The 27,500-nt window shown below is 39.5% G+C and overlaps 1 protein-coding gene across 5 annotated transcripts in view; it reads right to left on the reverse strand.

Annotated features, from left to right (window-relative positions):
• Positions 1-27,500, reverse strand: part of NALCN (sodium leak channel, non-selective) — a 3,563,801-nt gene that overhangs the window by 301,387 nt on the left and 3,234,914 nt on the right. For all 5 annotated transcript variants that reach the window (XM_044071239.1, XM_044071242.1, XM_044071240.1 and 2 more), the window contains exon 33: positions 9,513-9,587. In XM_044071239.1, the coding sequence (XP_043927174.1) occupies positions 9,513-9,587 (75 nt within the window). The remainder of the gene's footprint in view (positions 1-9,512; positions 9,588-27,500) is intronic.

The following is a 27,500-nucleotide window of genomic DNA, read 5'->3' on the forward strand; positions in this document are numbered from 1 at the left end:
AAGTTTGGTGTTGTCATGTTTGGAATCTCCAATTCGGATAAGTGTAAAGTCAGTATACCAAAGTAGACCCATGTATGTATGTATGTATATATATATATATATATATATATATATATATATATATATATATATATGAATCCCTATCACATGATAGAAACCTCATTTAACTGAGACCATAAGACTGAATTTTTAAAAGACTGAAAAGTCACTTGACTGAAACCCATAAGACTGAAACGCATAATACTGAATTTCAACATACTAAATTGTAAACTGGACCTTATAAAACCAGACTAGGTGGGGGGCTACGCCCTCCACACCCTCAGTGTGGGGGGCTGTTCCCCCCACATTCACCCTGACTATATATACTAACTCTAGGATTGCACTACAGTGGGGAAAAGGGCATAAACCTTTCATTTACCTTACAGTAGTCTACATGGTGCCACTACTATGCCCTTTTCCCCACTGTAGTATGATCCTGGAGTTAGTATATATAGTTAGGAAGGGTGTGGGGGGCATATATGTATTGGTTGTAATATAATGATATAGCTTTCAGCAGAATGGAGAGATATATAAACCTGATGTAAGCAGAGTAAATAATAGTAAATAGTGAAAAAAATGAAATGTTTAAAGTGCTTTTGATTCAAGTCATTGTGTAACTGAATTGTGTACCTGTATTGTCTAAAAAGAACTTAACAACATGATTTTGATGTTTAAAAATGGAGGTTGCAGATAAAAACTGCATGACTGTAAAATTGTTTCTGGGTAGTGGACTGCATTGAAGGAAAAACTGTTGTGGATTATTGCTGTGCAGACCTGGACATCTTCCTATAAAAAAGAATCCAAAAGAGCTTAAATAGAAAAGATGTTGGACTGTTACTTTAAAATGATTGTTGCTCTGATTTTTTGGGGCCTCATTTAGTTTTTTACAGAAAGAGTAGTGAGCATGTTTTTGGTGCACCTTTTATCCCAAAAAATCCTGACTTTTTACTTTTTGCTCCACACACAAAGTCAAATTGCCATATTTTCCTTCTAGAAAGCAAAGCATTTCTGTGCTACTGCTGTTTGGACCAATCCTGGGGTGTGTAATGTTAGACTTGCTGAATGGAATGCACGTATACTGCACCTGCCTACACACCACGATGACCATGGTCTATTAATTCCTATAAACCACAGCTGCTGCTAAGGCTATATTATTCATCATGAGAGCAGTGTCAAAACTAAATACAGGTACACCATTAAAAAGATTTACCAGATGGGAAGTCATTGAACATTATATCTGTCAGGAAGGACGGAAATGGAGTGACTTCATTAGACTTCTCTCAGCTCAGCTTACTGAAAGTGATTGACTATTAGGAAGTCTTCATGGACATGGAAGAGACTGATTATCAGGACTACATAAAAGTAAAAAGGCATTCTTACTCAGAGCAGGTGTTAACTCTGAGATGCAAGTTCAATATTTTCATAACTATGTATTTTATCCAAACAAAATGATAAGATCTTGAGTAAATTATGGTATGATCCTGTTGATAAGTAACAAAATTAAAAAGGTTTCAACTTGCTTATGAAAGTGGGTATTTCAAATCAACCCTAGGGATTCAGGACATTTTGTTGCAGTAATACAGAGATTGCTATGCAATGAAACTATGTTTAAAACTGACCAATGTAGACATTCAGTAAATGATGAGTTAAATTCTTATAACAGACAAAAATTATCAACCGAAGACAATGTTTTTATTATTTAGTCATAAAGTCAAATTCAGCTCTTCTTATCCTTGAGCACTTTAGTGCAAGATGCCTGCCTGTCAAGAACATCATCTTTAAATTTTTGAAATTCAAATTATTTACATTAGTAAAGCTCTCTACCCACTTTAGCCTCTTCCATCCCATTCTTTTTTTGCCATGTGATCTTTCCTAGTATCAGTGTCTTCTCTACTGTATAATGTCATTGGATTATGTCACCAAAGTATTTGAACTTTAGTTTTATTACTGAGCCTTTCAATGAATAATCTAGATTTATTTCTTTACATGTTGCCTGATATGATCTTTTTGCAGTCCACAGAGTTCTTAAGTCTTCTTCAACATCACATTATAAAGCTTTGATTTTTTTCTGGCACAAGAACAGTTGCTTTTCTCTTTTAAAATGTTAACAACATTAGTATTGCTTTTGTTCCATAAAACATGGGAGCAATCAAACCTGCTGAGATCTTTGTGCCCAGGAAAATAAAACCTGCCACTGCTTCAAATTAATCCCCATCTATCGCCAAAGAATTAATAAGGCTAGTTGATATAATGTTTTTTTCTTTGAGATTGCACCAAAATACAGCTTTTCAATATTTGTATACCTCCCTTGCTATCTCATTATCCAGAAGCTGTTGGAAATGTAACCTCTACTGACCCTGCCCCTTCTAAAGCCAGTATATACATCTGGCAATTCTTCTTCCATAAACTTCTGGAGTCTAGCTTACAAGATCTTGAGCATTATCTTGCTAGCATGGGGAACAACTGCAATTTCTGATAGTTTAAGAACTCTTTTGCTTTGTTGTTTTTTGGAATATAACTAGACCTTTTTCCAATGTAATGGCCATTGTTGTGCTTTCCAAATTTGCTAGCAAATTCCAATCATCACTGTAAGAGCAAGGATACATGGTGATCAAAGGAGAGTTATTATACATTAATATGCCTAGGTCTCAAACTGCTTTGTCTGTTTTAAGGGAGATACATTTTACAAGGTAATTGTGTGAGACTTCTTCTTTCCCAAAGTGAAAGAGGTTACACTTTTGGAGTTCAGCTTTAGACTGTGATCCTGACATCACATATTTTCACAAATTAGGACCCTTGGTGGATTTATGGTACATAGGAACAGCCTCTATTCAAGTGTTGCAATAGGAGTATACACTATGGGCATATGTAGTGGTATTTGCTATAGCACTATAGAAGGAGGGTAAATCTCAAATAATCATTGAGCTTGAAGAGATTGGCCTTAGAGAAGTCTATAAAGATGGGGAGGTGAGCTGCTCATGTAATCTAGGATTACCTGTCTGTATCAAACAAAGCTCCTCATTAGCACTCTTCAAGAAAAATTTTGATGATAGGATGGGAAATAGGAAATTCACCCTGGGATCACCTCTGTGGCTCTGCTCGACAGGGGCACAAGAAATTAATTTTCTTGGGTGGCAAAAGCCACAGTACCTTTTTGGCTAGGATTGTGTAGGCTCTAGGGCTGATAGCCTATCATCTATCTATGAACCTATGACTATGAATACAAGATTGTGGTGATTTGATTCACTCAGTGAAGGTACAATGCTGGGTGAAGGGCACGTAGGAGCTGTGTTTGTAAGGACAAAATTGAGCACATTAATGTCCCAAGTCAGGGAAAGTATAATTTAATTCAGCAAATGTACAGTGTTAAACTCAAGGAAGTGCTGAAGGATGGTGTTTGGGTTAATAACTCCACGTTATTATAGTATGTTTTATGATTTGTGGAGGTCTTGGATGGGGTTCTGTATTTGTCCAGGATGTGATATTAGGTCTTGTTTACTGATAACAGGATATAAAATTGTTTGAGGTAATTGTCCAGGTTAAGTAATCCAGAGACGTTTTAGATAAAGGAGACACAGCATCACCAGCGTCATTGTTATCTGCACTTGCAGGCCTAAACTAGTGGTAGGCAAAAAGAATAGGTAAGGAGGGAGTGCTTCTGCCACTGTTTTTGAATTGAGTATCGTTGACAATATCCATGTTTCCAGAATTAGGAATGCCACATGGGAGGGCATTTTCGTATTTATGTTCATAGCTCTAAGCAGTACTGCACTGATATTTGTCAGATTTGAATTTGTGCTTAATTGGTTAGTAACTTAAGAAGATTGACATTGAATATAAAAGTCAATACTGGGCTAGAGAAAGTCTTAACTGGTATGCAAAATCCCTGATAAGATAGGTGCAGGCCATCCCTGGTGAAATAGGCAGGAATGCCTTCCTTCTCCTTCCAGGCTGACACACATTAGCCACCCACAAAATGACACGAATAAACAAGACAATTATTAAAGTGGCCTATCTTTTGCTTCTATTGTGGCTTCATTGCCGGTGATGATAGGATAGTATTCAAGACTAGATTTTTTTCAGCATTACAGACATACTTAGCTTCATCGTTTCCTTCTTCATGTAGTCTAAGGGGTTGGATCACAAGTTATTCACACCCATGCGAACAATGACCCTGTCATAGTCTTACTTGAGTTGAAAGGAATGGAGAGTCTTAGTGATATGATAAATTCTAACATCTGACAGGTAGCTGAGAGTCAGCCTGTCTTTGCACAGCTTTGCAAATGGTGCATCAGTGTTCTGAACTATGGAGTCATCTATGACAAGTAAATTTGTCATGCAGAGTGGATGGCCCTTGTAGACTGCAGGGTTTGAACAGACCACCCTTGTATGTGATGGTAGTGGAGGAATAAGTTATTTGGAATGAGAGTTGTCATGTTGCTGAGGTTTGCCTGCAGTGCATAAGTCTATGGTGCCATGTGTAGGAGGTCTTTGGGGGCTTGGAAATACTTTTTGGAGCACCGAAGTATAGGAAGGTTTTATGTTTGCCTTGCAGTGTACTAGTGTGGTATTATGGGTATTGATACCCAGTTTGTACGAGAGGTTTCCCTCTAGATGTAATAATCATTTGAATTTCTCATTTGAGGACTTATTCTGTGACAAATAGTTGTCAGTAGGATATCTAGTGCTAGAAGGCTGGAAACAGGTGAAACAGAGACAGGCTGAGGACACATGGCTGCTGTAGAGATGCCAGGATGAATATGCTATGTACATGCCAGTAGAAATATGCTGTGTAATGTTATGACATTTAATGAATCATAGTCTCTGTAGAAGAGCGGGTGGTCCTGTAAGATACATAAAAGGACAGTAAAGCAGTGCAAAAAGTGCAAAAACAGTGCAGCACAGAATAACATGCCATAATGCAACAGCTGTATGATATATAAGGGAACAGTGTAAGCAGTTACAGAACAATGAAAAACAATGCAGCTCTGTACAATATAGCACAATACAGAATAATATGATGACATAATGATACAGTGCTACTCTAATGTGGCACAATAGAGTACAACAGTGCAGTTCAATGCAGTACAACACAAAGTAACATAAGGATCAACAGAATAGCAAGCAATGATGCAAAACAGTGCAACTCTATGCAATATAGGACAATATGGTACAACATGATAATGTACAATACAGTACTGATCTATATAGTTCAATACAGTACAGATCACTACAGTATAGCTCAATGAAAAAATGAGGATCAACTAAACAGCAGGCCTGAATACCGTAGAACAATAAATCACCAGCACACAAGGTGTCTTCAGCATAAGAATGCCTAAGCAACAGGCAAGAATATTACAATATGATCATGTCTGCTATGTACTGATGAGTCCTCAATAACTTTTCTCTCAGTCCCTTTTATTATTTCTCTCTGTCTGTCTGTCTCTCTCTCTCTCTATATATATATATATATATATATATAAAGAGGGAGGGAGATACATAGTTATATAAATTCTATCTTGTCATCTGGAAAATGTACATCAATCTGGTATTGTAACAAATGCCTTACTCCCAGACTGTAACTGAAATGGTTCTATAATGGACAAATCCACTATCTCAGGCAATACAATAAATAAACAACTATCGGTACACATAGTTATCAGTATAGAGATGGAGGATGTTTGGTGTGTGATACAATGAGATAGTTTGTTTATAAGGTTAAGCAAATGAATTTCATGACAAGCACTATAGCATGCCCAGTAAGCTTTATGAGCCACATTTACAGTTTATGAGACTGTATTGACTATAATGCATATCTTTACATGCAGTCTTGTGAAGCAATTTATATGTAACTCAGGGTTTAACTGACTGACTCACTTACACTTTCAGTAACATTTTGTGGATACAAAAGCAACAACTAACAACACCCATACAGCCTCAATCAGTGGAGCCCCAAATACAAAGCTCATAGTGCAAGCAAGCACACTGCGCAAGACTGCAGTTACAGGGGACTACATTGTAAGAGATACTGATGCCACTCTAACCAGGATGAAGGAGAAGATCACTATTTATTGCCTACCTGGAGCCAGGATCTGTTAAATTATGCATAAACTCAAGTCGCTACACCACAGGTACCAGTATGATGCCATCATACTCCATGTAGGTGTAAATAACCTGAGACATACCTCCCTTGACTATATTAAGAGAGAAATTATTGATCTCTGTATTTGTCTCAGGCTGGTAGCCTGACGTTGAGCAGCATATTACCTTCACCAAGAATGATGCCACAATACCAACAAAGGATGAGTTATTCTAAAAATTGGCTGAGTTTCTGGTGTTTTTCTGAGGGGATCCAATATTTGTCAGCATGGGAAGACATGATTAACAACTATGTTACTTTGCCAGGGATGGTCTGCACTTGTCCCTCTAGGCATATACTGACTAAGACTTCATCCTTTCTAACAGAGCCTTTCTTAGGCAATTCTAAATTGCAAACATACTGACATAGCAAAGTCAACTCAACTGTACCTCACTGTGTTACTGCTCAATGAAACAAAGAAAACTGGACCTCAAATCCAGAAAATATCTTTACTATAACCACAGTAAGAGTCATATACATGCAAAGCTTTCTGGACAATTAATAATAAAAATAAAATATTTTCTGGCATTGAGGTTCAGTTTTCATTGTTTTGCTTGATTGGTTGTTTTTACCATTGACCTCATCTACAGTCTCTGGCTTGTTTTGGAGTGTTACTGCTGAATGCCAGAAGCTTAAACAAAAAAGCTAAAGTACCTCCAAGCCCTCCTCACCCTAGACTAGGGAATATAGACATCTGTGCAGTTACTGAGACAAGGTTTAAAGCTTCAGAGAGTACCCTGGCAGTGCAAGGTTTCAGTGCCTTCCACACTTTTAGACCAGTAGCTGGACAAACAGAGACTAAAGATAGAGGTGTCGATATACATTAATGACAACCATACCTCTAGGTTGGTTAAAAGGGGTGATGAGCTAGAGTTTCTCCTTGTGCTGGTCACCATAATTAAAATCTTCTACCATATCCTAGCAAGTTATAGGTCACCCTCTATGTCCCAAGAAACTCATAGGACATACTTAAACCTATTAGAGACACTCACATCCAACCTAACACCTTACTTGTGGGGGAATTTAATTTTCCTTTTGCAGACTGGGTATCCTACATGGTCCCAAATCTGCACTAAGAGATTCCTTGACTTTGTAAATACAAACACTCTTAGCAAGTTAGTCCATACACCCACTAGAGGTTTCAACATACTGGACCCATACTCACAAATATGGAAGAATGCTGGACCACTCCCAAAGATATACCCTCCCTAGTAAAGTCTGACCATAAAGCTCCTTCCTTTTAAATCAAAATCATCTTGGTAATCCCAGAAAACCCAGTAAACATTAGAAACTATTCCAAGGCAAACTACCTTTTATTAAGCAATAGTTTGTCAAAATTCAATGTTCTAAATGCAGAAAACACAGCAGCCTATGCAGAATTGTTCATAGAAACTTTGTACAACCATGTCCATGGCTGCATACAGACTGTTGTACCTACCAGACGTAAGCCCAAAACTAACTCCAAAAACAAACCACCCTGGTGGCATCCCAGATTAAACAGGGTTATACAACAAAAGGAAAAAAAGTCATGGCTAAAATCAGGAAGTGTAACTCCCAGAAAGATAAGAACTCTCTCTTCAAAATAAACAGGCAGCTAACAGGGCTGCTTAAGAACAATAAATCCAATTTTGAGGTCAAGATAGCCTTTCAGGCAAAAAGACAACCATAAGTCCTTCTTCAGCTGTGTCAGAAATCCCAAAGGCAGCACATAGCACTGTGTTGAACTGGTGGTTAATAGTTCCAGATTTGCTGAGCTGGGTGATATAGCGACTATTGGCTGACAAATTTAGTTCCACTTTTATCCCCCACTCACCCCAAGCTATCTCCCAAGAAATACCTTCAAACATAACTCCTCCAACTATAAATACAGAGCATGTCCTGTCTGTGCTCACTAAGGTCAAGAACATAGTTTTAAAAGGCCCTGATAATATCCCAAGATGAGTCCTGAATAGTCTGAAACATGACCTATCAGGGCCACTGGAGTTACTATTTAGCTATAGTCTTAAAACAGGCTTAATGCCAAGATAATGGACAGCTGCAACAGTCATCCCTCTTCAAAATGGCAGATCAACAACAGATTCCAGAAACTATAGACTTATTAGTCTGACTTATATGCAAAAGCCATGGAAATAATTATCATGGAAATGATTAACAAAGACATAGGAGACCTTCAGACATTGGATCCATCCCAGTTTGGCCTTTTCAAAGGAAGGTCATGCCTGTTGAATCTGACGGACATTTTTCAGACTGTCACCAAGGCAATGGATGAGGGTAAAACAGTGCATACTGCTACCTTGACCTGCTAAGGCATTTGATACAATACCCAAGTCTGGCATTTTTAACAAACTTATAGAATTAGGCATAGCCCCCTATATAACATGCTAGATAGCCAGTTGGCTCACAGATAGGACCCAGGAAGTCAGGATCGGTGATGCTACCTCCTGAAAGACATCAATCAACAGTGGAGTCCCTCAAGGCTCTGTGCTGAGCTTGCTCCTCTTTAGCATCTACATATGTATCTCAGAAAATTCCCTTTTTCTGGAACAGTCTCCTCATTCATGTGAAATAAAGTCCTTCCCTAGCCCTTTTTAAGCATAACTCACGCTTGATCTGGCGCCCATGTCTGTGATGGACAGAGGCAGTCAGTAAATCTAGTCATAAATAATCACTCCTATATAAACATCTAAAACATATAACTTGTGGGAGAGATTTGGATTGCACTGCTAGGCCTATAAAGGCCCTTAGTGGTCATTAACCTAGTATCATACCTCTCAACCTCTTTAGAGCAAGAAATCTGGACAAAGTCATAAATAAAAGTGAGACAAAGGCCCAAAAAAGGAACAAATTTTAAATATTGTTCTTACAAACTTAGAACGTTGATGGAATAACAAGTTTTACATTAGCAAGAATTTTCTAAAGGGTATGAAGTCTGAAACTCAAATGTCTGTCATTATTTTCTAACTTCAATCTTTAATGATTTGCCACTAATTTGCCAGAAAATCACAGTTCTATGAAAAAAGAAGCAAAAATCTGGACATTCTGCAAAAATCTGTACAGTTGAGAGGTATGCCTAGTATACACCTATAAATCTATTAACCTATAAGTGCTGAGAGCTTACAGTCTGCTGAGGAGTTCTAGCTCTTGCTAGTAATGTAAGCTCTGCGTATTAATTGTAGGAATCAGTGTTATAATACCAGAGTAGCAAGAATAGGTTTTGAATGTGAATATACATTTCTGTATAATGAAATATTTTCCGCACTTCAGCCTTAACTAAACCAGTTCATAAAAATATAATATACATTGTTGCCACATCTATTTTAAGCAAATACTTTACCTCTAGAACAAAAATGAAAGTGAAGACAACTGACATTGTTGCTAAGGGGACTGTCACAGGATCATCAACATCCCACTACAAAAAAAAAAAAAAATTGTTAAGTGACATTGCATTGTAGCAACAGATTTTTTTTCTTTTCAGTTTAAATTATTTATCTGGCTCCTTTCTCACAGAAGCATATTACATTGCAACAGACAATCAAATTACAGAAGTATAGAATCCATTTATATGAAGTAATTACATTTTTCTGATCTTTAAAAATCCATCTCTGTTTTGTACACTAATCCATATGTACACCACTAAATGACTTTTAGCTGGCCATGGTAGTCTGTAGTGGAACAGAGGTTTTTTTTTTGTTTGGAAAATGAACAGAAACGTAGGCAGCACACATATGTAAGACTAACATTCATTTTAAAAACAATCTGAATGATTTATAACTCCTTAAACACCACATTTATGAAGGTTTACAGAAAAAAATCCAACCATAACATCATATGCGAAACTTCAATAAAACAATGTACTGAAAATTATGAAGTAGTAAATAAATATATATAACAACAATAAGAAAGACTATATAACTATATATATAACAACAATAAGAAAGACTTCCTACTTTAATTAACCAATCTAAACCCTCCTTTCATTTCTCCAACCTCTCTTACCCCTCCCACTTCTCACTACACTTAACCCTACACTCTCCTCTCCTACTTGATATCTTCCTTCCACTCTTCTTTCATTTCTCTCCTAACTCACACTATTCCAACTACATCTTTTCTTCATCCCTTACCCCACCCATTCAATCATGTTCTCCCAAACTCTCATTTCCCTCAGACTTCCCTTCTCTCTTCTCATTTGTCTTCTTCCTCTCTATCACGCTACCTCTTACTGCTCAATAACTCACCCTTACCTGGCTACTTTTCACACTCTCACTTTCTTCCACCCACATCCTCCTTCACTCACTCACTTCCACTACATTTCCCCCTGCCTTATCCCAATAAACCTACTACACCTCTTCCATCCCAAAATACTCTCCTCCTCTACAAAAATTCTCTCTCTTACATTTCCACCAACCCCAAACAACTTCTTACTCTCCAAACTTAAAAGACTTAAAGTTTTCCCATATAATTTCCTAGCTTTATCTGGAGACATCCACCCTAATCCTGGCCCCTGCCTCAGTACAAACAACTCCTTCCCTCCTTCTCCCTCCTCCCACACTTCAAATACACCTCTCCCTCCCACTCCTTCTACTCCTAAGACTTCTCCTACCACCCTTAAGGTCTTCACTATTAATGCCCAAAGCCTAAACAACAAACTTCATCATGTTCACGCCTGGATTAACCACAACCAACCTGACATCTTAGCCATCTCTGAGACCTGGCTAAAACCCCATATCTCTGACTCAGAAATCCTTCCTCCTGGCTTCAACATCCTCAGGAGTGACTGACTAAACAAAAAAGGTGGAGGCTCTGCCATTATCTACTCTAACCTTCTCTCCATAATCCCCCTGCAAATCTCAACCCCTCTATTCAAAAATACTGAAATAACTGCTTGTCTACTCCAACTCAATAAACATAAAAATATCTGTATCATTTCTTTATACATCTCCCCTGGCGACAACATCTCTACCCTAGAGAATATTCTCCACTGGGCCTCATCTGAAATAAAATATGAAACATTTATTCTAGGAGACGTCAACATTGATTGGAACAAAATCAACACACCTTCCCCCACCCTAGCTATCAACCTTTTCAACTTCTCTCAATTAATCCATTCTACAACCAGGCCCAACAAAAAACACCCCCCTGGCTCCATCATAGATTGGATTTTAGTCTCCCATCCTAACAAAATCTCTCTATCAGGAACTATCCCTGACTCCTTTAGTGACCATCTACCTGCCTTCATTCATCGCTCAGCTAACCCCTCTCAATTCCTACATCATTATATCCAAACTCGTAACCTTAGCAACTTCAACCCCACAATCTTCTCCAACATATTCAAAGAAATCAACTGGCAAATCCTTCAAACTCTGTCCCTCGACAATGCCGTAGAACATTTTAACTCCATCTTCTTAAATACTCTCAACTCTCTAGCCCCCCTTAGAAATAAACGAATCAAAGCCAATTCTGCTCCTTGGCTGACCAAAGAGACTAAACAAACCATGCAACTCAGAGACAAATCTTGGAAGCTTTATCAGAAAAGCAAACAGCCTTCTGCCTTGCTCCAATATACCCAACTCCGCAACCAAGTAAAAACTAATCATCAGAGACAAAAACTACTACAACAAACTTCAGTCTACTAATCTTAACAACCCCAAACATTTCTGGAAATCTGTTAACTCTCTTCTCCATCCTGGGTCACAAAATAACCCCTGCCCTGACCCTAGTTTAACTGACAATGAACTAAGCTCACTCTTCAACACTTTCTTTACTGACTCTATAGCCAAACTAACCAAAACATTCCCTGACAACAACCCTTCCAACTTCCTAAACTCTCCGAAGGACTGTCACCCTATGTTTCAACTCAAACCAGTTTCCACAACTTTCATAAAAAAGCTCTTAACCAAACTAAAACCTTATTCCAACACCCCCGACAACATTCCCCCCTCCTTCCTCAAACACACAGCCGAAGGAATAGCTCTTCCAATTAGCATCCTGATTAACAGATCCTTAAAAGAGTCATACGTTCCCAAACTCTGGCATTCTGCCTACATTCTACCACTTCATAAAGGAGGTAAAAACAACTCTACTTCTAACTTCTGCCCTATAGCCCTACTCTCTCCTATATCCAAAATTCTTGAGAAATGTGTCCACCGCCAACTCTTACCCTACTTAACAGAGAATCAGCTACTTACACCCACCCAACACGGTTTCCGTCCAGGCCACAGCACTATAACTGCCCTACTTTCCTTCTTAGAAACAGTTAATCAAGCCAGAGATTCCGGACATCTAGTATCCACTGTTCTGCTGGACTTCTCTAAAGCCTTTGATACCATCTCCCATTCACATCTACTCTGCGACCTCTCCAACCTTAATCTTTCCACTAATACTCTTGCCTGGTTCTCCAGCTACCTCTCTGACAGATCCCAGGCTGTCAGATGGAAGAACTCTACCTCCTCCTTCTTACCTACTCCTACTGGCGTTCCTCAGGGATCCATTCTCGGTCCCTTACTTTTCAACATCTTCATAAACAACCTTCATACTGCTCTCCCTGACACTACAGTCTTCCAGTACGCTGATGACTCTACCTTAGTCTATGCCGCCCCCAGCTTTACTGAACTTCTCTCTAAAACTCAAACAGCTTTTTCCACTACAGAAAACTGGATGCACCAAAACCACCTCTCCCTCAACTCCAATAAATCCAAAATACTAATTTTCCTCTCTTCCAAGACTTCTTCCTTGGACAAAATCTCTTTCAACATCCTCAGCCAAGCTAACACTCCTATTGAAGTGGTCCCCTACGCTAAACTCCTTGGCATAACCATAGACGAACATCTTAAATTTGACCTCCACATTCAACAAAATATAAAAAAAACCCACCAAAAACTAGGCATGCTCTACAGGAATAATCTATTTCTTTCCAAATCCTCCAGGCAAACCTTAGCTACCTGCTTCCTCCTACCCTCTCTACTTTATGAAGCCCCTCTCCTAACTAATCTGTCTGCCTCCCTCACCTCTAAACTTGAAGCTTGCTATAATAAAATCTCTAAATTCGCCACCAAATCCAAAAACTCAACCCACCACTGCCTCTCCCTTCAATCTTTAAACTGGCTAGAACTCCCAAACCACCTCGACTATCTCCAACTAACAACCACTCATAAATTAATATTCTACCCAGAAAAATGCCCTGCTCTATCCAACATCCTCCCCCCTTACATTCCCAACCGATCTCTAAGATCTGAACACCAAAATCTAATCTCCATCCCCAGACCAAAACATCCCGCTGGTCAACATCTTCTATCCTTCTCTCTAGGTAGGAAATGGAACTCTCTCCCTCCTTCTCTTAGAACCATACCAAACTCAGACTACTTCAAAACCCAACTTTTCTTACACCTATCTTCAAAATGGAAATGTTCTTGCTTTCACCCTACTTAATCCCAAGGTTCCCCTAGACTAAGCCCCTGTACTCCTGCACCTTTATACACTCAAACTCTAGCTATGTTTTTAGCAGGCTCTAACTTCACTGTATGGATGACAATATTGAATAGTTAGCAAAAAAAAAAAATTTGACTAATTTTTAACTTTTGCTGTGTCCTATGAATTCTTGCAGTGTATTGTAAATTTGCATTTTCAATGTTCTTACTGTGTCTACATTCTATTGTAAATATGCATTTTAAAATGTTCTTACTGTGTGTACTTTCTATTGTAAATTTGAATTTGCAGTGTCTTACTTTGTTTTCTTGCTGTTTGTATTATCTTTTGTATTCTTCTTAAACATTGTATTGGTTGTACTGCCTTTGGAGCTTTTCTCCCCGGGCCTCCACTGAAAATGGGTTCTTCTTGGCCCAGTGGACTTCCCCGGTAATCAAACTGAAATAAATAAATAAAATAAAATAAATAAAGATGAAAGAAACTACAGTTGTGCAAAATCTTACCATGACAGTAGATGTCCTTCTCTTCATTATTGCAATATTCCTAATGTAAAGGATCTTCTGCCAAGGATAGCCCAACATCCAGCCAATATACTAAAGCCTTTAGTATCTACAGGCACTGTACATCACACATATGTTCCCTGCACAAGGCATGGGGCATAAACGTGATGTATGGATGCACACACTTAGAATTGAAAAGCCTCAGGAGGAAAAGAATCTCCCTAGGGACCTGGAGGATCATGTGCATCCAGAAGGAGAAAAGAAAGAGACGGAGAGACAGACTGGAACTCCTTGGCCAGGAGGGCAAGGAGAACAGGCTAGAGGAGAAGGGGCAGGAGGAAGGGGGCAAACACTGCAGAGTGAAGAGGACATCTGCTAAGATTTTACACATCTGTACTATGGCCTTCCATATCACTGTTGCAATATTCCTAACATAAAGGAGAGTACAAAAGCTCAACGGGAAACCTTGGAAGAGGAAGGCACTGAAGAACTCTCAAGAAGCCCATGTAAGATAGACCTGGCAAAGCCAACTCTAGCCCTGGAAATAACATCCAACTTTTAATCCTTAGTGAAGGTGTAGAGAGACCCTTGTTAAAAGCACCAGAGGAACAACAGCTCTTGTAGAGTGAGCCTCTACTTCAGAGGAAAGATATTTGCCATGAAAAGGATAACACAAAGAAATTGTTTAGATATCCAAGAAGAGATGGTCTGCTTAGAAACAGCTAAACCCAAAGACCTAGGATGAAAAGAAACAAAAAGTTGCTCAGATTTGCAAATAACGTTATTTTTATCCAAATAATATCTGAGTTGTCTGTGCAAGGCCAAGGTGTGAAGAACTTCCTCACTGACAGATTTTGGAGAAGAAATAAAGGAAGACAAATGAATAGATTGATTAAGGGATAACATATTGGCCACCTTAAGCATAAAAGAAGGATTAGTATGAAGAGACACCCTGTACCTGTGAAAAAATAAGAAAGAAGGAACAGACATGGCAGCCTGAAGTTCAAAACCCTCTTTGCTGATGTAAGAGCAGAAAGAACAGTCTTCCAAGTATAATGTTGTAAGGAAGCTGAAGCAGTAGGCTCAAAAGGCGCCTGAGTCAATTTTTCAAGAGCAAAACTGAGGTCCCAGGAAAGTGAAACAGTCTTCCTGGGAGGCTCAAGGGCAGGCAGGCAGAAATTGCTGATATGCAAATTTAACTGAAGTATATGCCAATCTAGCCTGGAGCAAATCACACAAATAAGGGAGGACCACAGGAACATCCACAAATAGATGATCCTGATTACATGAGAGGCACCAGACAGAAAATCTCTTCCATTTGGTCAACTATGATTTCCTGGTAGTGGGCTTCCTAGCCTCTTGCAGGACATGAAGCATGTCCTCAGAAAAAAGGTGCCTAAAAGGGATCAGAACCCTATCACCCACAGCATCAGTTGAAGAGTGTACACATGAGGATGGATAAGAGACCCCTTGTCTTATGTGAGAAGGTCTGCCTGGTGAGGTAACTTCTGGTGATTTGCTCCTGGCCAAGTGAGAAAGAAGGAGGGACCAACAAGACTTTGGGAGAGTCCTGCCTGATCTTGTGCAAGACTCTTGGAAGCAGAGGAAGAGGAGGGAAGGCATACAGAAACATTCCCTTTCAAGCAAAATACAGAGCATCCATCTTCCAAGCCAGGGGATATGGGACTCTGGTATAGACAGGAGGAAATTGCCTGCTCAGAGGGGGGCGGGGGGCAAAAAGATCTACCTGTGGAATACCCTACAGATGGACAATGTCCAGTAACATATCTTTGTGAAATATCCATACACGAGGTTGTGTGCTGGGCCTGATCAAACAGTCTGCCACTAGATTATGTTTTGAGGGAATATAAACAGCCTGAAGAGTCACGTGATACTTGATAGCTAGATCCCAGACCTGCAGATCTAGCTTACAAAGAAGGTAGGACCTTATACCCACTTGCTTGTTGACATAACACATCACTGTAGCATTGTCTGTGAAAACTTTGAGGGGCCCAGGATGAAAGAGGGAATGAAAAGCCTGAAAAGCTAGAAGCACAGCCCTTATCTCCTTGATGTTGATGTGGTCTGAGCTTTGATGAAGAGGCCAGAGACCCAGACCCTGTCCAAGGCATCTGTAAACAGCTCTTGAGTTGGGACTGGAGTCCAGAAAGGAAGTCCCAGATTAAGAGAAATTTGATGAATCCACAAGCGAATCTCAAGCTTGATACAGAGAAGAAAAGAAACTAAGAAGTCCAGGAGGTGACAATGTTGAAGCTACACTGACGTGAGGTACCACTGATGCCTTCACATATGGAGCCTGACCAGAGGCAGCATGGGAACTGTGGAAACCATAAACCTGAGTATGTTGAGAAAGTCCCTGGCTGTGCTGTGAGTGAATCTAGAGGAAGAAGGGACTGAAAAAGGGCAGTCAGAGACAGGGCCTTGGGGGCAGGCAGAGATGCCAGCATGGGGATGGTCTGAACTCTGCAACCAAAGAAAACATGATCCTGAGAAAGAGCGAAAACTTGTGTTTGAAAGTTTATGGTGAATCACAGACTCTGTAGTAGGGAAATAGTAAACTGGAGATCCTGAAGCAGTGGGAATGAGGCCTGAACATGCAGATCATCCCTATATTTAAAGATCTGAATTCCTCTCATCCTGCAAGTGAGGCATTTAGTGATATCATTGGGCAGTAGAGCGGCCAAAGGGAAAAACAGAGAACTGAAATTGCAAGGAATAAACAGAGAAATGCAAACATTTTCTTAAAAGAGGATGGATGGGGATAAGAAGGTAGTCATCTTCATAGGTTCATAGGTAGGTACTAGGCTATTGGCCCTAGGGTCTATATAAGCCTAGCCAAAAGGTACTCTGGCTTTTGCCGCCCAAGAAAATTATTTTCCTATGGCCCTCTCAAGCAGAGCCACAGAAGTGACCCCCGGGGTGAATTTCCTATTTCCCATCCAATCATCAAGAGTTTTCTTGAAGTGTGCTAATGAGGAGCTTTGTTTGATATAGATAGGTAGTTTGTTCTAGAGTATGGGAAGTCTCTGGGACAGGAATCTATCCCTCCAGCATATTCTGTTTATTGTGGTGAGAAGGTTTAGGTCCTAGAGCATGTAGCTCGAAGAGATTGGGATTTCTTTAAGTGGAACATGTCCAACAGCTCTGGGTTTGACATAGCTTTGTATGTTAGGCAGAGATCGCCTCTAAGTAGGCGATATGTGACAGAGTAAAGCTGGAGTTTTTTAGACGGTCTGCGTAGGGCATGTGTTTGAGGCCAGTAATCCTTTTTGTGAGGTATTTCTGCAGCCTTTCCATTTGTTGTAGATGTCTTGTGGGGTACATACCAAAAGGAGCGTTGTACTCTATAATGGGTCTAATGAGTGATAAGTAGAGGGGAACAATGACCTCTTTTTTCCTGGATGAGAAACCTTTTGTGATGAGGTGTGCCACGTAGAAGGATTTCCTGACTACTGTGGAGATGTGATTATCAAAGGAGAGACTACTGTCCACCTGTGGCCCAAGGTCTCTTATCACACTCAGTGTTAAGTAGACTACCGCCAATGTGATAATTCATGGGTACAAAGTTTTTACCAAAAGAGATTACAATGCACTTTTTGGCATTGAGCTTGAGGCCATGGCTTTGACACCAGGCATCTGTCTCAGTGAGGCCCTTTTGTAGGATGTCCACATCATTAGGAGTTTTGATTATGGCTCCTAGTTTGCAGTCATCTGCGAACTTTGTTAGTCAAAGACCTTCTGTTTTAGCCTGTACTTCAGAAAAGTAGATATCAAACAGGAGAGGACCTAGGACTGAACCCTGTGGTACTTCACTTGTCACTGGTCTGAAGCTAGATTTAGAGTCTGCTACTTTCACAGTGTGGGTTCTGTCAGTGAGCCATTTGGCAACCCATCTTGTGACATAGGGATTTATTCCTTGATTAGTTAGTTTATCTATAATTCCAGAGTGGGGGATGGTGTTGAAAGCCCTGCCGAGATCTAGATAGGCTGTGTGGACCACCTTACCCTCATCTAAGGCTTTGGTGACCTCTTCAAAGAAGTCTCTCAGATTTAGGAGAATGGTCTGCCTTTTACAAACCCAAACTGGGTAGGGTCCAGAGTTTGGAGATTACCAATTTCATTGTTTATAAGTTCCATGATATGTTCCATAGCCTTGCAGACCAGGCTAGTCAGGCTAATGGGGCAGTAGTTCCCGGGGTCCGTGTTGGCTCCCCCTTTGTGGAGTGGGATAACCATTGCTGTGTGCCATTTAGTGGGCACAAAGCCTGAGGTGAGGCTATGATTGAACATGGTACTTAGGTGGGGTGCCAGTTCGTTCTGTCATTCATGTAGAACGCAGCCTAGGATATTGTCAGGTCCCATGGATGCTGTGTTCTTGGCTTTGGAGAGTGTTTTTTTACCTGTACAGCCATGATTATAGGAACTTTGCATTCTTCCGGTATAGAGATGGGCCCTTTAGGGGGTGAGAGAGGGGTAAAGTTAGCATTGAACCTATCTGCCTGGATATTGGCAATATCAGTTGGTTCTGTATATTTAGTGCCATTGTGCTGTAACTCAGAGTAGATCTGAGTGTTGCCATTGAGATTCTTGACATAGCCATAGAATGCTTTGTGGTTGTCTTTAGAATCAGTGGCGATTTTGTTTTCGTAACTAGCTCTGGAGGATTTTATGAGGGATCTCAGCTTCTTACTGAGGCTGACCACGGTTCCTTCAACCATGGGATTTTACTCTTTTTTGCAACAGTTTCTTTCTTCTGTTTTAAAGTTTGTTTATGTTAGGGGACCACCAGATTGGCTTCCTTTTTTTGGAGGATAGCATCTTGGTTCTGTTAGGGACTTGACGATCCATGCACTCGTGTAAGTGCTTATAAAGTGCATTTGTATAGGATTCAGCAGTCATACCTCTATTGTCAATCAGCATGGGTGTCGTGAAGTTTGCCACTTCTGTCTTAAGAAGTGTGAAGTTGGCTTTGGAGAAATTTTTTACAGTGGTTTCCCTAATGGGGGGTGGGGTGGGATGTGGATGTCTAGGGTGATTAGCTTGTGGTCAGATCTGACCAATGAGGAATTGACCTCTGGTGTGGAACACTGGTTGCCCATCATCAGTCTTTGAGATCCAGAGAGACCAGAAAGGCCTGGGATAGAAGGAGGAAATAAAATTTGAAGAGACAACATCTGAAAGGAGGGGACCTTGTGAACGGTAGTGAGCTGAGAAAAGTCCAGAATTGGTCTCCAGGTGCCATACTTCCTGGGGCCAAAAACATGCTGGAATAAATATCCTTTCCTTCCTGGGCAGGGGCTACAGCCTGAAGGATGCCCTGGGGCAAAAGAGAATGAAGCACCAATTGAAAGACAGGAAGATGTTCTTGAGGAGGTTGAGGAATGCCCAGAAAGGCAGGAAGAATATCCTAATCATTAAATACCCCTGACTGATGATGGGCAGATACCAAGAATCTCCTGTGATCCTTAAGCAATTTGAAAGGGACAGAGAAAAATGAAGGGACAAGCGAACCTGGTTGAGGGAAAAGGGAAGCAAATTGTCAAATGGAACCTGGCTTGTCCTAAGAAATAGGGGCCTGTGTAGATTTAGCAAGAAGTACATATCTAGAACTCTTTTCACCCTTGGCAGGAGGGCAAAACTATCTGAAAACAAAAGCAGATTTGGAAGGGTAATTCCTCTGACACTTTAGAATATGAGAAATGGAAATGTTTCATGTCCTGCAAGGCTTTGCCCTTATCCTGGAGAGATTTAAAAAGTGCAGCAGCAGGAGTACCAAAAAGATTTTCATTATCCAAAGAAGCATCCGATAATATGGCCTTAATGTCATCAGGTAAAGCCTGAAGATGAGGCCAGGAGTAATGCCTCATAACAAAACCAAATGCAGCAGCAGTGGAAGTTGAATCAGCTACAACATAACTGCACTTAACAGAGTGGTGGGAAACTTGGGAAGTAGAACCCAACAAGGAAAGGGCCAAAACCTTCCCCTCAGAACCAGGAAGGTCAGCAATCACCTGAGAAACCTGAGAAAGGAGGGCTGAAACACTGGCCATATGAGTCTGGTAATTAATAGTCCTAAAAGACAGGGTGGTAGAAGTATACATTTTTTGCCCAGCCTTTCCATGGCTGAACTATCCTCATCTGAAGGAAACAGTTTAGTAGAGGGCAACAGTTTGGAAGGTGTGTTAGAGGAGATAGACATTGCAGAAGGATCAGCAGAAGGGCATTTATACAGGGATTTAAATTAATCAGACATCTTGTAAAAATCTGTCAGGTTTCTTGGGAGCTAAAGGATGAGAATCACAAGGTACAAAAGCTGCTGAAAACGTATTCAGGAGGGCAGCAAGAAATGGAGGAACAGTAGAAGGCTTTGGAGACTCCATTGAGAGGAGCTCATAATACTTCTTCTAGATAGCAGAAACCTGAGAACAATCCAACTTAAAGAATACTGTCATACGGGAAATAGTGTCCCCAAAGTAGAGCTCCTCTAAAGGGGAATTTGGACTGACAGAATCCTCCTCCTCTGTACCACAGTTCAAGGGGGAAGGGATCTGTGAGGAGTAGGCTAGTTACTCTTCCATTTTTTGGCCTTTTTCTTAGCCAATGGTTGACCCTCAGGACAGGAAGACTCCACAATAGCACCTTGAGACAACAACTTAAGACACTGGTTTTCAAGGCAAACAGACAAACAGGAGCGGAGTCTGTGTAGCATCTTGGGGACAAATGCTTGGCAGATCGAACACTGTGCGTGGTCATGAGAAGAGCCAAAATAGAACAGATATTGTTCATGATGATCCTTATAGGGAATCTGCCTCCCACACTGATATTTTCCCTTTCTGGATGACATGAAACCAACAACACTAAAAATAAAAGTGAAATATAAGGAAGAACCCCAACGGGCACTTATCTGAAAAAGCCCCAGTACCCAGCACAGAAGAAAGGTATTCAGACCAATGTTCAATGATGGCATTCGGACTGGCAGCAAAGATGTTCTGAAGTGTGTGCATCAGCACATCACCTTTATTTCCTACACCTTATGCAGGGAGTATATGTGTGATGTTCAGCACCTGTAGATACAAAGACTTTGGTTTCTGACTGGATGATGGACTATCTTTGGCAGGAGATCCCTTGTATTAGGAATACTGCAACAATGATATGGAAGGTCATCATCAGTTATGTGATGCACACAACTTTCACAGCATTCTCATTTATATTTAGCAATTGATTCTTCTGATGAACTTGGATATTAAGCTAAGAAATGGTATTTTATGGCAGGTGGTATGCATGACCGACCTCTCAGTACATAAAGTAAGCTTCCTTGTGTGGGCACCAGTAACAAAGGTTTGGGTGACTTTACATTATGATTTAAGTGGCATATTTGCAAATATCATCACTGGATATAAAGCACATTTTCTTCATTAGGATTACTTGCACATAACTGCAGTTTTTATACATAATCTTAGCCATTAAATCACGCTGTTACTTGGAGATTACTCTGTATGTAAAAGAGCATTTAAGAGTTAATATAAAAAATGTGACATGCTGTCTATTCCATAAGAGGTCCCTAAATGTACTGCTGCTGAGATTTATGTCTCTTACAGATTTACACGCAGCTGAAGATGTACCTAAGAAATATGATGATTTATTGTGCATGCCAAAGCAAAAGCTTGAAATGACCCTCTGAGATTTCCTCAAAAAACTTAAATTGCTTGAGGAAAACATTGTCATCATTTATGGCTTATAGAGAAGCAGAAAATACAATGAACTATGAAACATTATATCACCACCTAAACAGTTCAATTATAATTAAATGACTGTGCACAAATGTAGCTTTGCAAGGCAGTCTTAACTATGCATTAATCTGGTTAGTAGATATAAAAAAATACACAAAATCACCTTTCAAGTACTACAGTTATCACATTTTCTACTGCCTGTATTATCATTAAGATTATTGCTACTAAGCAAGGATCTGATACCAGACCAGGCAATGCACACATATTAATTATAACACATCATTCAAATTTTAAAAGCTATAGTTAATGAGACTACAAATTTGTCCATTATAGCTAAAGGGTCAGAGCCTTGTTTGCTTTGTTAACTACAGCAAGTTATACATACTACATTTTTCCAGGACTGTAGATTTTCTAAGACATTGAAATGCAAGAAAGCAACATTTTTAAATAAGGTCAGACCTAAATTTTGAAGACACATATTAAATAGATCTTTGCTTGCAAAGACTTAGTAATGTCAGCATTTTGGCCAGTACTCTGGTGTTTCTACCTGTGCATTCAAAATGGAGACACAGAGCCACCGCTAGTACAAAGATGGTACAGTTGAGTTTAAATATACTTACCTCAAGAGTACATCTTTGACAAATGGTCTGAGGGGGAAAATAAGTACATTTACTTTAACAGTAGATCTTTGACAAGTGGTCAATGTAATAGGAAAAAAAATCACAACATATGGGTTTTGCCTATCCGATCTTAATTTCCAGACAGAAATTTTACCAACTGTACCTCAAGCCACATGAACCTACTGGTCTTATACATGCATTCCTTTTAATGTTGCTAGCTGCAAGAGGGTCTCACATACAGTCCGAATTGCCTGGAGGGCTCTTCATTTCTTTAATCCCCTTAATAGTACTCACTAAAACATCAGACTTTAGTGGACTATTTCTTAAAGTATTATACAATGAAATTTCAGTCAAAATCATTAACAGATGTGCAGACGTACCTTAAGAATAATAAATTATTTTTCCAGTTTATAAGGAAGGAGAAGGAGCTGGTTTACTGTCATGCTCACCACTTTTCAAAGAACAGCTTTATATGTTCATGGGTAGTTACAAGGCATTCATTTCAAGAGACCAGTGAGAAGCATATCTTAATTTTCTGACTTTCATAGAGCACTGTAGGATTAAGTAACTTGCTTAGAGTGAAAGAGTAGGCAAATGGAGGCAGAGGGGCCAAACTCAAGAATAGAGAAATAAGCACATTAACAATTCATAGTTTGATCTTCTGCACTAACTGCTAGACTAAAACATTCTTGTGCAGCATCGTACTATTGTCTTCAAGAAGGGTCACTACAATATTAAATTACAACATTTGGATATATTAGTTAGGGTTCGATTCCAGCAGCTTCTATTTGCAAACTGTGTGACTTTGAAGAAGTCATTTAATTAGGCAGGAACAGTGAAAAGTATCTGCGCTTCCCAGACATAGGCCAAGAAAAAAATCTCACATATAAGTTTTCATTGCACTACATATTTACCTTTTTTAAATAATTATAATTATATATATATATATATATATATATATATATATATATATATATATATATATATGTGTGTGTGTGTGTGTGTGTGTATGTATATATATATATATATATATATATATATGTGTGTGTGTGTGTGTATGTATATATATATATATATATATATATATTTTTTTTTTTCAGAAATCATTATTTTATCTTTTTGTTTTGATATTGTTGAATTGATGAAAAATGTTTTGGTCCAGTTTTGCTTTGATAATTAAAGTGCCTATATTTATTTGATTTTATTTTATTTATTTATTTATTTATTTATTTCAGTCTGAGGACTAGAGAAGTCCACTGGGCCAAGAAGAGCCCATTTTTAGCGGAGACCTCGGGAGAAGAAATCCATTAACAATAATAAACATGCGTATCAAGCAGACATATAACACATGCTGAGAGTACAATAGCAGATAAACATTCTGTAAGCAGAGTAAGCCTTAATAAAACATTTACAGAGGTAGGATTTCTGCATTAAAAAATGATAAGCATGCAGAAAGAATATTAGCGATGCCTATCAGGTAAAGATATAGTCCATGTTGAGGGTATAATTAAGTACATATGAAGAGATGCTTTTGGTTACAGATTGGTTGTAATGACAGTAAGCAAATAACCAGGTAAGGAAATAATTCTAACAGACAGGGTATTCCCTTAATGAATCATTTCCAGATATAAGAATATCAATGTTTACATATATTTGAATTGCAGATAATAAAATGAGGGTAGAAAAGCAGTCCAGCAGTAATTGTGGAGTTATGTATGTTAGAAGAATAGTAGGATGGAGGTAATAAGCAGAACTTAGGAGTTGTATGTGGGTGAAAATAGGGAGAGGCTGTGTCCACAGGAAAAAAGTTAATTGAGAAGGGGTTCAAGTGCATGTGCCTGTGCCATTTGAATTTCTAGGCCTGTAATATGAGCTGGATGCAGCTAAAGAATGTTGTCCCGAGCCATGGCACCACCTGGATTTCTGTCAGAATGATTACTACACACCCAGGCATTGTGGATGTATACTTGTAGGTTCCTTCTCATGTTCATTCGGAAGATATGTGTACTACACTACCTAGGCATTAGCACTGAAAGCAAATCCATTCCCACATTCGATATGCCTGTTTACAAGGGTGAAAAGATTTAATTTCTCCTTTCTTGATTTATAAAATATCATTATAGTATTAGCTGTGTTAACTTGAAGATGGCCTAGTTGAAATTTGTCTCAGAAGGATATTAGGGTCTTACTTACATCTCTAATATTCTTCACGACAATTTGAAATTATTTCTGTGGTTGAGACCAACTTCCTTGAAGTGTCAAACTCTTGAAGAGACCCCTCCATGTAAAATGCAAACAATCTGTAGCCAATATTTGATGGTGGAAGCAGCATCAGTCAAACAGTCTGTATTAGGTCAGAAGTGAATTTATTTTTGCCACTATCAAGCAGTCATCCAGACAAATAAAAATGAGAGTGCTTTGCATCTAAAGATGTGCAAGCATTGCAGCTAAACATTTCAGATATACTTTGGGGCCTAGCAATGACCCAAATGGCAAATATTAAGTGATAACAAACTGTCTTAAATCTGAGGTATGTTATGTTAGAATGTGAAGCTAACCATTACCCATGTCTAGTGTAACCATGTAAGAATCCAGATCCATGCAAGGGAACACAGTCTTCAGAGTCACTATTCCAAGTGTCTTTGCATTTACAACCACATTCTAATCTGATCAGTCTGTCATTTGTCTTAACGTGTTATCCTTTTTGGCATCAGATTAAACCTGCAATTAAAACCTCACCAGCAGGGACTCTTTGGATATCATTCTTTAACAGCTGCTGGTCCATGAAATGAACTTCCAAATGACATGGAGACTGCATATATGTGTGTGTGTGTGTGTGTGTGTGTGTGTGTGTGTGTGTGTGTGTGTGTGTGTGTGTGTGTGCATGTGTGTGTGTGTGGGTGTGTGTGTGTATGTGTGTGTGAGTGTGTGTGTGTTGTGTGTGCATTGCGTGTGTGTGTGTAGGTGCACGCACTTGTGTGTTTGTGTGCATTGCGTGTGCGTTTTGTGTGTGTGTGTGTGTGTGTGTGCGCGTGCGTGTGTTTGCGTGTGTCTGTGTGTGTGCGTTGCGTGTGCGTTGCGTGTGTGTGTTGTGTGTGCATGTGCGTTGCGTGTGTGTGTGTGTGTGTGTGTGCACGTGTGTGTTTGTGTGTGCGTGTGCGTTGCGTGTGCGTTGCATGTGCGTTGCTTGTGTGTGTGTGTGTGTGTGTGTGTGTGTGGGCACGTGTGTTTGTGTGTGTGTGTGTGTGTGTGTTGCGGTGTGTGTGTGTGTGTGTGTGTGTGTGTGTGTGTGTGTGTGTGTGTGTGTGTGTGTGTGTGTGTGTGTGTGTGGGCACGTGTGTTTGTGTGTGTGTGTGCGTGTGTCTGTGCCTGTCTCTAATTTTCTATTCTCAGGCAGAAAGATAACTCTGAAACCTGTTGTCCAGTAGTACTGTGGAAGAGGAAAGGAAATGGGGAAAATAGCAGTCATTCTAAAGATCTTCGATCGTATCTGCTTTTCTTGTTGTGCTTGAATTATGCCTAGACTTTTCCTTTTTTAATGTGCTGATAAAAATGCAGTAAAGGCAATCCTTTCTTATAAAGGTTTACTTATCAGTATTGAAATGTTTCTGAAAATGAGCACTAGAAGGTTATGTCATAAATATGAAAAGGGTTGGTGTTCCTCTAAACAAGTATAGAGACAGACGTCAGATGCAATGAAAGAAAAATGTACACAGTAAAGAAGGGTTTAAGAGTCATAGCAGGGGATGTAGTGTGTAAACTGGTCATGCTAAACATCAATGCTAATGAAAAGTAGACGTTAACAATATGAGAAGAAGACACATAGTTAGGATGGGGTGTAAGGACAGCTGTCCTGGGCATAAGCTGTTAGGAAGCATGATTGGCAGGTGCTGATGGGGTGTAACTGCAGTACCAGCATTCATTTACAAAGCCGTGAGGGTACTGGGACTGCATAAAGGAATGCTCATACAGCATTCATGCTTGTGGTGAAGTTCAGTGTGTGTTAATAATCATAGCAGGGTGTTTGCTATAGCTGCAGCAAGCTTGTTGCTACTATTGCAGAAGTACAGAAGACCTTTTTTTTTGTCCTCAGTTCTTGAATGACTTTGTTTTGCTCCTATACTTTTGGTTGATGTGGTACCATTCTAGGGAAATGTCCAGATGTCCAGGGCATCAGATGAGCTAGGTATGGTACTGGGGTGAAGAGTCTGATGATATGGAAATGGAGCTGCATTTTATATATATATATATATATATATATATATATATATATATATATATATATATATACACACACACATATATATGTATAGTGCTAGAGAGATGGCATCTGACATAGAGCAAACCTCTCTATGGCAGATGCCCTCTCTCTAGCACTCCTTCTAATGCTGGAACACCTTGAGAATAAAAACACCTATGCGAGGGTACATTCATTGACTTCAGCTCTGCTTTTAACATGGTCCTCCCTCTTCATCTGATAATGAAGTTACTCAAACTAGGCTTCAACACTCTATTTGTAATTGGATTCTTGTCTTTCTCACAGACAGCCCTCAGAAAGTGTGTGCAGGAAATAACTCCTTGGATAGCATCACTCTTAACATTGGAGTCCCAAAAGGATGTATACTAAGTCCCTTGCTGTTCACCCTGTTAACATGATTGTACAGCTAGTTACAATACAAACCACATCCTCAAGTTTACTGATGACACAACAGTGGTGGGCTTCATCAGTAATAATGATGAAACAACATATAGAGATGAGGTGGAACAACTGATTACCTGGTGTGGAAATAACAACTTAGCACTAAATGTGAACAAGACAAAAGAGATAATTTTGAACTACAGGAAAAATCACAATGAAAATTCTGCTTTCACCATCAATGGGGAAACAGTGGAAAGAGTGAGAAACACAACGTTTCTTTGAGTGCCATTTATGAGGACTGGTCTTAGAACACCAATACAAATGCCATAGTTGAGAAAGTGCACCAGAGATTGCACTGTTCAAGAAGGATTAGGACAGTGAATCTCCCAT

Source organism: Protopterus annectens, chromosome 5.part0 (assembly GCF_019279795.1).
Source record: "Protopterus annectens isolate FY-2018-M chromosome 5.part0, PAN1.0, whole genome shotgun sequence".
Classification (NCBI taxonomy): Eukaryota; Metazoa; Chordata; order Ceratodontiformes; family Protopteridae; genus Protopterus; species Protopterus annectens.